At 35.8% G+C, this 17,866-nt stretch overlaps 1 protein-coding gene across 2 annotated transcripts in view; it reads left to right on the top strand.

Moving 5' to 3' along the window:
• Positions 1–4,874: 4,874 nt before the first annotated feature.
• LOC129255467 (protein SHQ1 homolog) overlaps positions 4,875–17,866 on the top strand; it is a 28,493-nt gene continuing 15,501 nt past the window's right edge. The window contains exons 1-2 of one of the 2 annotated variants that reach the window (XM_064097439.1): positions 4,875–5,038; positions 14,811–14,960. In XM_064097439.1, the coding sequence (XP_063953509.1) occupies positions 14,818–14,960 (143 nt within the window). In that variant the 5' untranslated portion in view covers positions 4,875–5,038; positions 14,811–14,817. Of the gene's footprint in view, positions 5,039–7,205; positions 7,330–14,810; positions 14,961–17,866 lie in introns of those variants that run through there. The other variant, XM_064097438.1, reaches the window with a different exon arrangement.

Below are 17,866 nucleotides of genomic sequence, written 5' to 3'. Positions count from 1 at the left end.
CATATATACGAAGACCTCAACAATGGGCAATCACTTTTTGAGTAATGAAAAAGAAGCATATGTCACTACATAAAACAATGATAACTATTCAATTTCAATTCAGTTTAATATGTTTGCTCTTCATGAATTCCTAAAATCAGTCCTTAAAATGTCCCTTCTTCTGATCTGAATATCAAAAATTCAATTTATTCAAATAACTAAAAGTGCTAGGAAATATATTTGGTTTATATTGACTTGAAAACGGGATGTTTTAGTACAACAGGATTATATATCTCGTTAAACAGACAATGCGAGTACCAGGAACAATGAAGACGTAGGCCCTGGGCAAATTATGTTTCATAAAGTTATGATAAAAATGTTTCTTATGTAATATAACATAACATAATTATAATATAATATAACATTATAATGAAAAAATATGTTCTTCTTTCCCACTACATTTTTCTTCCTTTCTCCTTCTTTTCTCCTTCCCCCCTTTCCCCGGTTTTTTTTTTTGGTCAGCCGATGGGGGGGGGGGGATGTGCCCCCATGCCCCCCGTAGTTACGTCACTGTATGTCCATATGGCAAATACCCCTCCAATATTATTATCTTTTTTACCCCATGATGGTTTAATGGTTTTATTAGAGATTACATTAAAAAATTCTTGACATTCCATCTTAATCCCTTCCCAAAGACCCCAACATGGATGAATTGGAAGAAACGGGGGTTTCTCTTTAATGTTATAATAAGGACATAAGTATTTCGTTTGGAAATGGTGAACTGGCTCTTTATTTGCATTTTATGATTCAATAATATTGTTTTGTTTGTTAAGCGGTATTTTAGGAAGAATTTTCACCAATAAAACAATTGTCTCTTGTGATTTTTTTCATTTCTTTCGTAAAAAGTGGGGGGGGGATGTTTGTACAGGCCATCCCCCCCTCCTCGAAAAGTGGGGGGGATATATCCCCCCATCCCCCCGGGATTTACGCCAGTGTTTGAGACACACAGTTTGTTCTTTATTGAAATAAAAATGCGCTTAGACTGTCCAGTTTTCAGGTCGGAATATCAAAAATTTTGAGCTTGCGCTTCGCACTCTCATTATTTAATTGGTGATACTTGTATCCTCTTCATTAATCATTAAAACAGTCCTAATTGAGTCCCTTTTCACGTTATTATAACAAAATTTCGCTTCGCTTGCATTGTTTAGGTAGATACTTATCTTTTTTCATGATTATAAAATCTCCTCAAAATCTTCAGGTCTAAGGACATAAGATATCAAAGAATTTGAGCTCGCATTTCGCGCTCGCATTATATATTAAGACCACATGAGATACCTTATCTTGTTTATAACAATAAAAACTACCATAAACTTAAAACTTCAGTCTTTAGTTAGGACTACCCCCTGAAAAACCTACAAAAAATCAGATTATAGCGGCCAATCGAGAAAAATGTTGATGAAAATATTTTTCGGCCCCCCCTATTGGCGAAAGCTGGATCCGCCCCTGATCATCACCGCCACCATCACCACCACCATCATCATCACCAATATAATTTTCATCATCATCTTTCTTTTTTTTTCTTATTTTTCCCCTTCCCTTCTTTTTTTTTTCCTTCCTATTTTCCTCCCTTTTTAGAGGGGCACACCACCAAATAAATATGTTTGTTGTTGTTGTATATAAGTTGGTGGATGTCTCATGAAATGAAATAAAAGAGAAAATAAGGAAATGGAAAAAGTAAGAAGAAGGATAAGAAGAAAAAAAGAAAGCCAAACAAACAAGACAAAATAATATCAAAATTTCGTAATAAAGTCAGTCAGTTTAATAATTATGTTTTCAATGAAATGAGACATAAAAGAATTGAAACAAGTAAAAAGGGCTACATCATAGTTAAAAGAAATAGAGGGAAGCTCCGAGACAATAAAAAGTGTAAAAAAAATCAGAAAAGACTTTGAAACACTCTGAACACGAGTATAATATAACAAAAAATTGGGAATAAGCGAGGACAAGTAGCTGAGGGACCCCCCCCCCCCCTCTCTCTCTCTAGTTATTTACTCAAACTCGCATATACAAGAGAAGAAATTCTTACTAATCAAAATATTGCGAGCAAAAAGCATGAGCTGACATTTTTTTTTAAATATTCAAAACTGATAGAGAGACACATTTTGAACAATTAATGAAACATAATAATCATTCATTATAGCTACCAATCGGATTGCGACAAGATCTGAGAATTAGAAATTCATTAAAAGCATAAAATTGTATAACATTAAAATAAGACGGGCGCAACGCATGAGCTAAAGCTTTATATACCAATTAAATTTTTTTAGCGCTTTCGGTAGTCATGAAAAAGATTCATATTTCATGAAAGCTCAAATCCCGAGGAGGAATATTTTTTATTAATTGACTTAAAAAAGGCTGTTCTAATTAAGCCCCATTTAATATTTGATTACAAGTCTTGTTAAACAGTAAAAGAGGAAAAAATAAAGCATATTGTGTTCCTCAATTCTCTTTCTCTTTAACCCTTTTTTTTTTTTTTTTTTTTGGGGGGGGGAGGTATTTTGGTTTAAAAAAAAAATAAAAAACGATAATTGCTGGCTAGTGGGTGTATAGTGGTAGGGACACCCCGCCACCACCCCCCCCCCCCCCCCCGTAGTTACGCAAACATGGGACCAAATGATCCTACTTGTTCCAAGGCGAAACTTGTGCAATCAATTAAATGTTATTTTTGAGAAAATTAACGCTTGCGCTGTTTAAATTCAATCTCTTTCACCTAAATTTGCGATGAATGCTAGCATTATGAAATATATAATTATCAACGTCTGGCGAAAAGAATAACAAACTGATCAGCTGACGAGAACGCGTATCACGTGATCTGCATATCAGCTTCGATCGCGAGTCAGAAGTGAAGAGCAACTGGCAATAAAATCTGGAAAAAGTCGTCAAAATGTAAGTTCCCCTTCATTTCTTTCAATTTTTTTTTATTGCTAACAATGCTTTAACTTTCTTAAACAAAAATTTAATGAATAGACAGTACGATAGCTCGTACTTGTGTTATAATACACAAATAATCATCTTCACAAAGATTTCTGACACAAAATACTACAGATGTCGCCTATGAGGTCCATACATGTAATGTTTGGACCTCATTGGTACTAGGAGTGCTTTACAGTACTACTAGCGACCAAGTTAGGTATGTGACAAAAAAAATGAAAATCATCAAATATGAATAAATTTGGTATCATTTGAAAGCTCTTATAAAGTCTTAAAAAGACCTTTCAAATGATACCAAGAACTCTAATTTTCATTAAGAAATTATAAAGTTATTCCAGTTTAAGTCGCGCATATTCATCCAAATTTGTGGTCATTGTCTTAATGTAAAGTCAATGGAGTACAGAACCGATTTTTGTGACCATTTTGAACCCAAGTCTTCAACAGGCTCTAACTTCTTTGTTTTTTAGCCCTATGAAGTAATTTTTGTAAATCGGACCAATAATTGGATCGAAAATCGAATCGGTAGTTAAGCTTCAAAAATCGAATCGAAAATCGAATCGGCGAAATGAAAAAACAATGGAATACATTAAAATCTGCTGGCGGTCGTGCGCGCATCACAAAATGTTGACAAAATCGGCCGCGATCACTGCAGTCAGCGGCGATATTCGTTAGCGGATGAGTGGATGAAGTTTTGGGGTGGAAACGTAAAAAGTAATAAACAAAATATTTACAAAATCGGCCGCGATCATACAGCTATAGCGGCGATACTCGTTAACGGATGGATGGCTGAAGTTTCGAGGTGGAATTAAAGATCGTAAATGTTGGCATTGATTCATGATGTGAAAAAAATATCATTTTACTGTCTTCCGTAAATTTGTGAGTCGCGCTTGGTATTGGGGCGCCCCTGCGTGATGGTGATATTAAATGATATTCTCAATATTGTTGAAGATTTATGTAAAGGTGAAGACATTTTTTTGTGTTTTGTTGATATGATATGAATTGATATTGATGTGAAATATTTTCATGACGATATATTGTTACGAGTCACGCTTGTTCTGGCGTGATACAACAGATTAATAATGATTTTTGAATTGTGGCAGACTCTGTAACTAATCTGCATTTGGTGTGGAGAGTAATCATATCGATATGATTCACGAATCATGAGGTGAAAACATTAAATTTTTATGGATAGATATGGGCCATGTTTGTTCTTGGTGATATCATGGTACAAGTCTCGAAATTGTTGAAGATTCCTAACAATCTCTGAAAATTTTTAGGTGGAAAGCAATCATATCGATATGATTTACGATGTGAAATCGATGTACAACTTATAATTAGTTATACACTTATCTTCTGAAAAATATACGAGTATGCATATGCATCATGGCGTGATGTGGTAGTATATATAATGATAAATCTTAATATTTTAGAAATTTGCCTAAAGGCATTTGAGGTGAAAAGTAATCATATTGTAATGATTTATGATGTGATATCATGTTGTGTTTTTCATGAACAAAGCCTCAGCGTGAAACAATATTATGAAATAATCTTTAAATAGTTGAAGATTCGCAACATCTCAAAAGACATTTGATATTCGGTATTCATATGATTGTTTACCTTCCGAAAAATATAGGCCTATATACTAGTCACGCTTGCTTAGGCCGCCCTGGCATGACATGGTTGGATGGAAATATTGATCTAAAAATTGTTGAAGATTGTAACATCTCTAAAACATTTTATGTGGAAAGTAATCATATCGCTATGATATACGATGTCAATCATTTTTTCATTTTAATTATCTTCATGAATATGAAGTAGTCGCGCTTTGTTCTTGGAGCGCCCCGGCGTATATAGAATAATATATCATACAATTTTTGAAGATTCAAAGACACTGTCATATTGATGTGCTTTACTTTAAGATATTATGATGAGCCAGCCAAAAATCACTCACGTTTGTTCATTGTGAAGCACTGGTATGCTTAAAATAGTCATTGCAAATGTAGAATAAAAAATCAAGAGCGGCTGCAAATAGTGACTATATAGCTGATAAATGGATTGAGATAAATCCGTAAGTATTAAAAGCTTACATACATGTACATGATTAATGATTTCAATCTTTTTTTCAGATCATTTGAGATTTGAAAATCAAATTGATTGGTGGTTTTGATCACTAATCAATACAGCAAGCCGCTATGAATTTCGATAATTCAGGTAATTAAGAGTGAACCACCTAAATAAAAAAATATTGTCTCCAGATACCTAAGGCAATTCCTCATGGAACGACCGCAAATTTATTGCAAACTCTTCATTTCATATCATTATATTAGTTTTTATCGAAAGGTTAGTCTGTTTTAGTGTTTATTTTCCGATGAATATGTATTTTAGTCTTTTTAGAGGATGTTTTTATTTTCAGTTAATTTATTCTGGCCGTGGATCTGTAAAATTAGTGAAAATCTGTCAGATTTTGAGTGGTAACCCCCCCCCCCCCCCACCCCACCATACGAAACAGGTTCGTACCTAACTTTCGAAATTATGCTAAGAGGTCATATGCCTGAAAGGGGAGAAAACTACAGTATAGCTGGCGAATGAAAGGAATCATGTCAATCAAGTGAAAGCGAAACAAAACAATGTGTTTGTTTTGGGTTGTTACAGTTCTTATCTTAATCCACTTAAGATAAAGTTCTCATATCACCACTCTCTTGGGCATGACTACCAAAATTATCTAACCACAGTGTGAGATAATTTCAAACACCACACGAGTGTCACCCTTTTATTTGGCTGTTTGGAGGTCGACCAGCCAGCATTATCATAAATCTTCGAGTCATGTCACGTGCGAAAAACACGTGGCACGGTGGCAAGGGGCAATTGTTTACATACAAAAAGAGAAGAGTGAAGACTTGCAGAGCTGGACGAGGGAAGCTGAGCGGAGGAAATAAGCAGATCAGCTAGCGAGTATAATTGCCGGAATCAGATGTTCTCTCAAACTACTTTTACCAAAACTCTGTCATGTCTGTGATGTAAATTAAAAAGATAACTGCGATAATAGTCACCGCACTGCTCGCTCTACTTTGCTTTTCAATGGAAAATTAAAATAGATTTTATTTGCGTGGAGTAAATTTTTTAAGGTACATGCACTCTTAAAAAAAAAATCTACCGTTCTAACTTATTAACTTATAGATATATTTATTAATAACAATTTCATTAAAAGCTTACATATAACTTAAGATACCATACCTTCACTGTTCAGTTTCGCTCTTCCGTTCATATCCACTCATTCTTCATGTCGCCCACCCCACCATTTTTTCCTTGTTCACACTCTTTTTCTCAACGTACCCCCCCCCCCCCGCGGCCTCTTCTCTCTTTCTTTCGCTTTCCCCCTCTTTCGCCATGTTCGCCATTTAACTTACAAATCAATCACTCACTAGAGATGATAATGATAATGACAAGAAGGAAAGAAAAATAGCAGAAGGCTGCTTAAGAATAAATGGATGTATACAGAATGAAGCAATGATATCAATTTCAAAGAAGGATTGCTATAAAAACTTTTTTTTGTTGGTACATCAACGAATTTACTTTTATCCACTAATGATTATCACATTTTATAAAATATTTCTTAGGAATAGGTGAAACAAAAAATGTTTAGCCTAGATGAGTCCATATAGCACATTCCTTCGTGACGTCGTTTTGTTATTTGTGACCAGATTCTAATGAGATTTTCAGCATTCTGCTCGGTGAACTTAAGTCTATTTATTTTAAAATAAATTATTTTCAGCTCGGAGTACTCTTTTACAAGCAAATCCTTTTTAAATCTGAAAATTTATTTGGGATGACTAAAGTCTGCATGTATTCTGTTTTAATACAACTTGGGTTGATCATGGACTTAAAATGATGATCATGGACTTACAGTGACTTTTCTACAAACTGTATCTTATTTAAGACCAAAAAGTTGCCACACTTTTATTGACCATAGCATGTACCACTAACATTAAAAATGATTATTTTGACTTCAATTCTTCAACACACGTCAAAAGCAAAACATGACTTTTTTATTTCATGTACAATATCAGTAAATCAAAATGGTATGAAGAATTCATAATAAAAAGACACAAAAAATATAACATAAAAAGATAATCACATTATCACACTCGGCAGAGCTTCACAAGTTTACCCCCCCCCCCTCCCCCACTGAAACGATGCATACGGTATATCAAAAGGAGTGAAAGGCCGGGGGGAAAAAATGTGAAATGATCGCGATCGAGCTAGCTACCTTCAGTTTTCATGTACATGTTTTCAATGTCGCTCACTAACACCGGTCATTTGACCTTAGCTGCATGAGCTGGCCGGGAGGAATATATTTTGGTAAGGATCAAGGAGATTATGACCGGGATTATGACTAGATCTGTTCGATCATAGAGCTTCAGCTCCTTGGTTGATTATTTGTACCAAGTCGCGTGCCGCCATTATTTTATTCATCCGTGGCTTATGTCTGCTTTGAGCGCGCGAACGTCGCTATGTACCCTTGGCTTTAGCTGTAGTGTCTTTGCTATGCGCTACCGGTCATCACGGCAGTGCTAGTGCCGTTAGCGCGGCATACGTACGCACAGACAGCAGCTGGTGAGGCGTAGCGGCAAAATGCAACTGAGCTCCGCGGCTCCGCAAATTTTCAATAATTCGATTTTTAACATTCAATTTTTTTCTTTGTTGGGCATGATCGAAGATCGGCAAGTGATTGCCGATTGTGGTGAAATCGAATGGAATCAGTTGCCGATTGCAAAATCGGTTAAAAGCTTAAATTTAGGTATCAATGGAAAGGTGAAAGAAGACTCAATTTTCATCTTGTAATTTTTCTTATTATTATGTGTAAAATAATTTCTTTTAATTAATTCTAATTAATTATGCAAATTTCGCAAAATCACAATTACTCGCCTCTTTTTTTGCCAAATGAAGGTGATCATGATAGATAATTTATATAATTTAGTTGGCATCAAAACAGCATCATGTAGATAATTTCCTAAATAAATTGTTTTAAAGTATTGTTTTTGTAATTTCTAATGTATTTCCTTGTTTTTCTGATATTAATTACAAGCTTTTTTCAACTTAGTATTGTAAATTTTGTAATCATATCATGTATGTACGGGGGTCCTTTTTTACGTATAAAAATTATCCCTTTTGCACTTTGTATGACCAAATAAAAATACAAGTGTGCTTTTTTCTGATGTATTTGATTGTTTCACCAATTCCTTATGTATTCTATTGTTTCAACAATTTGTTATACATGAATAATATGTAGCTCTTGATTTTAGAGACAATGGACATTTGATTACATTTTTTAGGAGGGATGAGCAGCTGAGTGTAAAATATGTTTATGTAGCATTGTATGCAATTTATTTCAAGTATCAAGAAGTATAAAAATTAAGCTTTAATATATTCTATCAGTTTTTAATGTATTTCTTAGATTTGTATACACACATTGTATTACAAAGGCCCTGTTTGAGCTCCCTTTTTTAAAGAAAAATAAATAAATTCAGATTTGTATACACACATTGTATTACAAAGGCCCTGTTTGAGCTCCCTTTTTTTAAGAAAAATGAATAAATTCAAATTATTAGTTGAAGCCAAAAGAAAAGGAAAAGAGTGGTCTATTTCTTTCAAAACAAAACAAAAAACAACAAGGAAAGAAAGATAACAAAGCTCTAAACAACAAAACAGACATCAAAGCTCCAAACAAACATTAAAACAAGAGAAACAAAAGTGACACAAAAACTTGTACCAATCCCATCCCCATTTTCCAGTTTAAAACACAACCCCCACCTGCACCCCTAATGAAAAAAAAAGTATTAAAAAAAAAAAACATAAATACAGGACTTAGACCCATCTGGAAATGTAATATTCTTTCCTCTGAGCCTCTGAGTTTTCTTACAAGAGTGAACAAAAAATTACAAAAGCAAATCCAGTCTCCAAATAATGAAACTTGACCAAAAAAATTGAAAAAATAAACAATACAAAAATTTTAAAAAGAAACATAAAAATAAAAGAAAACCTAAAGGGGAAATATGAAAAGAAAAGAAACAAAAGAACATAAATAAAAGAAATGAAAATTTTAAAAAAGGAAAAGAAAAAATAGAAAGAAAAGTGAAGAAAAGAAAAGAGAAAATAAAGAATATGAAAGAAGCTATTAAAAAATGATCCTTTTTAAAAGAAGGGGTATGGGTCCTGCCTCGTAGTCCTGGGGAGCCGATTCACACACACACTGCCCAGCTTTCTTTTTCAAAATAAATTTGGAGATGTGCCCCCCCCAATATCTTTGAATGCAGTTATATTAATCCAAAACACGAAAGAAAAGAGCAGTTAATTTGGTAAACAAACAATAAACCCCACTTCAGCAAGCAGCAATATCAGCGCCCTAGCACAGCTGGCAGCCACATACTAGCCCAGTGCAGCCCCGTGAAAACTTGCCAGGATGCCTATAATAATGCACACGCGTTCTTGCAGCCAATTTTTGCTTGGCACATACAGCAAGTTTCTTAGCTAAAAAACATTGTTCTGTTAATCAAATCACTTAAATAAATATTCTACGTAGATATATAATATTCAAAACTATACATACCTTCCTTTTTTGAAATTCAAGGCATCGAATCCGTCCCCAATCTTTTGATGGTCGTATCTCAGACCTTGTTCATCGTACGGAAAAAAAAAGCGATATCAAGTGGGATTCCCGATCTCCTGATCGATACCCCATTCATGATGTAAGGTCTAAAAATAGCACCGCTACCGTGATTTTAGCAGAGACATGCACTGTGCACTCAACCAGAGGCGGAACGATAGCGTGGTGCAAGGAAATAACCTGCGGAAGCGCGGATTGTCACGTACCTAACCAAGTTTCACTTCTTTTCCTAGACAGCTGGCAGCCGTCTGTTTCGAGGAGTTTTTTAAAATTTCTCCTCGTACACAGACGGCTCGCTAGCGTGCCGCCGCCATTAGGGGACTAACAATGCAAATGCCCCCCAACGGGTCTCATCGATTTTTGTTTTTATTTCATAAAAATATATAAAAAGAACTACCAAAAATTTATTATTCCCTTTTGGCCTGAATGCACCAAAACGGGGAAAATAAATATAACAGGGAAAAAACTGACTTACTTCGGCTGTCGCGCAACTTCACTTCCCTGTTTTATCCAAACTTATAAATACATAAACATATGGCCATTGAGTCCCCTGTACAGATCGAGCTAGAACTTCGGTCTCTGGACTGTATTTGGTGAGTGGAGCCAACGGAGTTCAGCGGAACAACCAACATAACAGAGACCGAAGCTTTTGGTCTATTCTTTTCCATGCTTATATTAGTCTCAAAAGTGGTGATTTATAGCCAACATGAAGTTCCTCACACGTATAAATAATTCGCTGCCGATTACAAAACATCGCATGCGCGCGCAAGGGTCCAAGCTCAGACCGGACCCGATACCTCGTGCATATCGCATACGATACGGCAGCGAAGAAAATCAGGCGGGGAACTCGAGGAGGAAGGAAAAGGAATAGTCTTCAACATGCAAAGCAAACATCAAGCAGAACTTCATCACAATTAGACTGTCTTCAACTTTGCTCCATCAATGTACAATCTGTTAGTATTACAAAACAACTGCGATCAACGACTTTGTCAATGAAACGAAAGGAAAGCTGATTTAGTTACGCTTACGGATACTATAGACCACACCAGACTTTTGGAAATTTTGCATAATTGTTTCGCTATCAATGGTGTGGCTCTCAACTGGATCAAGTCATACTTGTCTGATCGGCATCAAAAAGTTGTTATTGATGGTACTGTCACAGATTCTTTCCCTGTACCTTTTGGCGTGCCCCTAGGCTCACGACTCGGTCCCTTGCTTTTTGCATTATACACAAGTAGCCTTATTAATAGCACTCAGAATAATTTTCACTAAGTTTCTTGTCATTGTTATGCCAACGTCCTACAATTGTATATATCTATTAGGCCATCTTCTACCTCTGCAGACAAGTGTTTCAAGGCTAGAAGAATGTATCATTTTCATTCATAGCTGGATGCTCAATAATAATCTGAAATTAAATGATAGCAAAAGTCAATTTTTGCTCATTGGCACCTCACAGCAGATCTCTAAAATTAATATCAACTGTATAAAAATGGGAGTATCCAATGTCAAACCCTCTGATACTGCAATTAATTTAGGAGTTTATTTTTATACAAACCTCAATATGGAAACCCATGTCACAAATGTATGCAAATCAACATATTATCTCCTCTATAACCTTCGGCGCATTCGCATACACTTTGATCAAGAAAGTATCAAACTGGTGGCACATGCTCTGATTACAAGTAAGCTTGACTACTGTAATGGTTTGTTGTTTGGAATGCCTGATACTAGTCTTATTTCTAAGTTACAATTAAGAGTCCAAAATTCATGTGCAAGACTTATCTACCGTGTCCCAAAGTTCAGTTCCATTACACCTCTTCTGAGAGAACTCCACTGGTTGCCTGTACGTCAGAGAATTTCATTCAAAGTTCTGTTAATTGTATATAAATCATTAATCGGTCATGCCCCACATTACATTACAGAATTACTCAAACTTCAAACCCAATCACACAGTTGAAGCCTGCGAAGTTCCACAGATAAATTAATGTTTCAGACCCCATTTCACAAAACAAAAGTCACACTTGGTGATCGTGCATTTGCACTTGCTGCCCCCAAACTATGGAATAGCCTGCCAATTGATATAAGAAGCTCTCCATCCTTGGCTCTCTTCAAATCAAAATTAAAAACATATCTCTTTAGTTAAGAAAATATGCTGTGTAGACATAAGTAAAAAGAGCTCTGAACAAGCGCAGCTGAATATATCCATATAAAAGCTGCGCTATACAAATTAATGTTTATTATTATTATTATTATTATGTGTGAGGAACTTCATGTTGGCTCTAAATCACCAATTTTGAGACTGAGTGATAGAAGCATGGAAAAGAAGTGAAACTTTGTGTAAAGTAAGAATATTAGTTTTAATTGTTTTTAAAGATCGTGATGTTGCATACATTTTATATTTTCCCCCCATAAAATCCCACCTTTGTCACTCGGAATATCAGATCGAGCTCACGGTCTCGAAGTTCGGGTAGGTGGAGTGTAGTGTAGCGGTAGTGAAGTGGAGTGGAGCCTGCACGAACTTCGCTCGAGGTAGTTGACCTGGGGCCCGATTCATAAAGGACTTGCAATTGTTGACCTGTTGTAACTTTGCCATAATGGCAACTACCATGGTAACAGGGCTTAGCAGCCAATCAAAATCAAGGTTACCATGGTAGTTGCCATGCATACCGGTCCCTGTTCTTGGCGCGAGCTCGGTTGGACTTGGAGAAGGGAATTCCCCATCTCAACCACTCTAGGCAACACGCCTATTTAGTATTTATTCATAGGCGTGTTAAATAACTCGAGTCTAAACGGGTGTGGGTTTGGCCTTTAAATTCAGGCCAATTCCTCTAAATTTAGGTCTAACGTCTTCTTTGAATATCAATTAATATACTCGCCGGTTCTTTTCTTTCCAAATTTCGTGTTTTCATCCCCTCTTCTGGCCAACTCTTGCGACACCTGTTGTCGCGATAGGATCGTGTACATGCAAATCCAGGTTATTGGCCTTTATTCAAGGCGTTCTTTTTGTTATAATTTTATAATGATGCTTTTATATCGAAATCAATGTAGACGAGTCTGTGCAGGGGCATAACAAGGGTATATAAGAGGGGGCACAGCACGTATGTGTCGAAAGCAAGCCAAAATATGATAATTTTCAGATGAAAATTTAGAAGTAGATTAAAGGGGAATCCAGCCTTGACCATAAAATGTTGGGTTGGGAACGAGAAAAATAGATTAAACAGAATGGTGAAAGTTTGAAAGAAATCGGACAAGCAATAAGAAAGTTATAGCTGCTTTAAAATTAATATCACTAAGACTATGGGTGCGTTTATCCGCCACTTTTTCACCCTAGAATCATGATCTGAATCATGATTCAAATCATGATTCTGCAGAATCACGATTGCGTTTAGTCGAAATTCAATATAATCATGATTAGAATCACAAACATGAAACACGAAAAAAGGGGCGTTTGGAAAGACGTTTCTGCAGAATCACGTACGAAAATGTTCGAATAAACGATATCGTGATTTGAATCATGATTATATGACCTCACTGTGTCGGGCTACTTTCGGTTTGACTCTTGCCAAGCTCAGCTCATTGTATGTACATGATTACTCTGCATGCATTTCTTGTCATGTCCAAGTTCTGTGTTGGTCATCGCATCGTCCACTACTTTTCATTTTTTGCTCATGTCTTCAACTTCAAGTTCTAGTAAATGAATTAACTGGACAGACAATGATCTCAGTTGTTGTTGAGTATAGAGTGTCAATATTAAATTGGATCTACGCTGAAATTCACTTCCGAACACCATTTTTGATAAATTAACAAGATGAATAGAAGCACATGGACCCTATATGATAGAAGTAAATAAAATTAGGTATAGACTGAATTCTGGAAGCAAAAGATTTTTCGAGAGCCGAAGCACGTGCGAAAAACTTCCTCTGTCAAACTGCGCACTAGTGATGCGCACTGGATTGGCCCGAATCTGAGGAGAAACAGCATTGGAATGAAGGTCGTCTAAACGCTGATTCTGTGATATCGTGATTCATGTTTGTGTTTTGAATCATGATTCGAATCATGATTCAAATCATGATTCTGGCTTGAGGTCGCATAAACGCAGCCTATGTAGATTTCAAATTGGCAACTGAGTAGGTAAATTATGACAAGGGGCGAGCACAACTTTCCCATAGGCCATGTACTTTATTATCAGGGATTTGTGGTTTTCTCCGTAATACCCATTCCCCCTGGGGCAGTAATCTAAATATAACCCAGGTAGTATATTGTTTTATGTCCTGAAAGAAAAATATATTATAATTTGAAATAAACTTTTGGGAAAAATGACATTTTACAGCCATGCCATGACATGACCATTCAATCGTCCCTGTGAATCAACTCGCTTGCTCACTCGCAATTTCTATTAATGTAAATTGATAAATCAACTTTTTTATTTAAAAAAATCTTGCTAACTGTATTAGAAACTGACTACCAAAATCAAGCATTCATCTGTAGATCAAAGAAAATAAGCCAAAATTGTCCAATCATCACCAAACGCATGTGTAGTGGTTTGAGAGGACAACCATGTACTCTATTATAGCTTTGTACATTGGATGAATAGCACTATGTGGCTCCATGTCATGAATTTAGGTGCTTGTCTCTTATTTTTTCCATCCCCCTTTAATTAGATTGTGTTGGGTTATGTAATCTGATATAAAATATATAAATTTTTATCATTTATTTGTAATAAAGTTCGATAGAATATTACTTCATTAGATAGGAATTGATTCAAACTGACCAAATTTTTACTTTCACTCCTTTTTAAATTCATTCTGTTCCACATACCATTGTATTCTTGTACCTACATTCTTGAAATTACCTTGATATCCCAAATGTATAAATACCATTTACCCTGTTCTATGATTTTAGGCTGATGATGAGATGTGAACCTCGAAACATATGCCGTTTATTAGAATGTTATGTTCTTTTCCTTATTTTGATCCTTAAGTTAATATTGTGTCGTTCTTTTGGAAATATTATCTAATCACATTTTTTTAATGTGAGAATTCCAATGTACAGTATAATCACTGTCAACATCTGATAATTGTAGAGGCATTAAAATTTGACACTGTACAGTAAAAAAAAATCTAACTTGTTTATAAAGTTATTGTAGCATTAATCAGGATTTGTATGTTCATTATAGGATCATCATGTTAACTCCTGCATTTGAGCTACAGCAAGATTCATCCTTTATCATTATCATCATCAAAGCACGCTATGCAAAGGTATCTGAGACAGAAATATTTGTGGATGGTGGAGATTTCAAGTTTCATTCAAAGCCATATTTCCTCAGGTGAGATGAATAACAACAAATTCACTTTAAGTAGTATCTTGAAATTTTCATCGAGCTTGAAAACTCACATCCTAAGCTTTAAAATCATAAACCCCTCAAAAAAAGTTCTGCAACTCACTTTTGAGGGATGATATATTTTTTGTTACTGAAGTATAAAAGATGAAACTGGTATCATTGGAAAGCTTAATTATTTGTCTTTACAATGATGTGCCATCTGCTGTGATTATGTCATCGTGAAACATGCAGTTATCCTGAATGTAGAGAAAAGTCAGAAGTGAAATGTTGCAAAATGCATTGTTTTTTTAAACAAGAGTCTCCATTTGTTACCATGCAGGTGACAGTGATTGCACTCAGCCCATCCTCAAAACAATTGGAAATTCGCTATTGGAAACAACAAATTTTGCAACATTTCATTTCTGACATTGCTGCATATTTATCATGTCTGTGCATTTCATGATAACATTAAAGAGAAATTCCAGTAGTTGCAGTAAACATTGATTTTATGAGAAAGTCTTAAAACAAGGATTAATTGCCAGTATATCATCGAGGATCTAGATCTGGTACAGTTACATAAACTGAACTTTGTGAAATCTTGAAATCTACGCTGAAAAATGTTCACACTGAAGATCACCAACACAGATAGGCACACGTGGGACAGTGTATTATTATTGCTGGAATAAAGACCCGACGGAAGTGACCGAATCCGCGCTTATTTTGCTTATTTCTCAGCAATTACACAATTTCTTCCAGAATCCTTTGGCACATATTTTTTATTTATACAAACAGACACTTGGATGGTCATTATGTTAGATTCTGTAAAAAGTCATTTTGAGATCGTTACCAAAACTGGAATTTATCTTTAACATTACAAATGACACATGTTGTAAAGAGGAATAATTATGCTTTCCAATGTACCACTTTTACACATGTTCCCCGGGGGGATGTCCCTGTAGGGGGGGGGGGGTTCTGAACTTCATTTTTTATCTGTGTGTGGCTGTGTGAGATACGTACAGACACACACCACTTACAAGGACATGGACAGGGGGACCTGAGTGTGGTTGTGTGATTGTTCCAGTCATTCAAAATTGTCATCTTTATTTCCTGTAGCTTCTTTGTAATTGAGTCAATCACTAAAACATACCCATGAAAACATGTGTAATAAACTGGGAAGTTTGTGTAATCCCATTTCATTTTCATTGATAGATAGATAGATAACTGGTTTATTGATAAAAAACATCTTTGCGACAAAGTCGAATTGCGATGAGTTTACAAAGGTACAGAGGCATTACATAATCATAATATTACAGAAAAATAAATTTAAATATTAGTTAAGAAAAATATATCACATAATCATATATTCGTAATTTGATAAAAAGGTAATACATTTTAAACATAATTTAAAAGTACAATACGAGATCAGTTTGAAGACAAATATATGGATTCAGAGAAGGATAATAAAGAATATGCACGTAGATGGAGGAGAAAAGTAGGTGAAGAAGGAAAGGAGGAAAGAAGATACTGAAGTTAAGGAGAGGAGAAATAAGAGAAAAGGTGAAAGGGAAAAGGCATACAAAAGAAAAAGGAAGGATGGAAGATGAATCACACAGAATGTAATATTGATAATTTAATGCAAATATAGAATTGACCCATATATGACAATGATACTCTATGTGATGAAATTATATTGGGTTACAGAGTGTGAACTATATTGGAAGATAACCCCCCCCCCCCCTTCCTGATATGAACAAGGTACATGTAGCATTATCCCCGCCCTAAAGAAACAAATATGCATCTCTCTCTCACACACAATACACACATTGACCCTCACACACACCATTACTAGCATATTCCTACAATCCTCGGGGGGAGAGTGTTCCAACGACAATGCTGTAACCATGGTAACAGATCAACGAACATTTCCTCGCCCCCCCCCCCCAAAAAAAAATATATTATTGAGACATAAGAATTGGCTGAATTTTGAAATATATTAAAAATAATTTTCCTAATTATACTGGAATTTACATATCAAACTGTCTTGTAGACGATGTAAAAATATTGGTAAGAATATTGGTTTCAATTACTTAGTTCATTCGGGGACTCGATGTTTTATGTTCGTTTCAGAGTTCGTTGAGCAAATTCACCGAGTATGGGATAGTGCTATCCCTGAGTCTGTTTGTTCTGAATTTTATTTGCGGAACTTGGGGTCTCTTTCTAAGCCTCATAGAGAGTGCAGTTTCCGGCGCCACTGGCATCAAATGGTGACATGGTCCTGTCGGCTTGTTCAGTTCCTTAGCAAATTGGAGACAAATCATTTGCCGTCGTTCAACAAGGGTACTCAAGTTCAACAAAACGAGAGCATCATCATAGTGTGTGAATTGACGTCCAAGGATGATTTTCATTGCCCTTTTTTGGATGTTTTCAAGTTTTCGGACATGATCCTTGGTCAGTCCTGGATTCCACACTGGAACGGCGTATTCGACTGTTGGTCTGATGTAACAGTTGTAGACTGTTACGAGATCACGAATGGGGACCTTGTGGTGTTTAAGCAGACGAAGCATATACATTTTTGCATATGCTTTCCTCAACATTTCGGTGACTTGTTTGTCCCACTTAAGATTTTGCTGAATGAATACACCAAGGAGTTTCACACATTGCTGCCTTGCTATTTCTCTACCTCCTAGGACAACAGTTGTAGGAAGAGGGGCATTCCTCATGAAGAACACATCCATACATATGCATTTCTGAGGATTTAGTCTCATCTGGTTACGTTGAGCCCAATCTCTCAAAGATGATACAGCTTCCTGGATATTGGAATTATCCAGTTGGCTGCGACACTCCAGGAGAGTGAGGTCATCAACGTATTTGTACCTTCGAATAGGGTCGAAAATGTCTAAGGAAGCATCATT

The sequence above is a fragment of the Lytechinus pictus genome, chromosome 3 (genome assembly GCF_037042905.1).
Source record: "Lytechinus pictus isolate F3 Inbred chromosome 3, Lp3.0, whole genome shotgun sequence".
NCBI lineage: Eukaryota > Metazoa > Echinodermata > Echinoidea > Temnopleuroida > Toxopneustidae > Lytechinus > Lytechinus pictus.
Note: the sequence above shows the minus strand (reverse complement) of the source record. Positions and strands in the feature narration are given on the sequence as shown.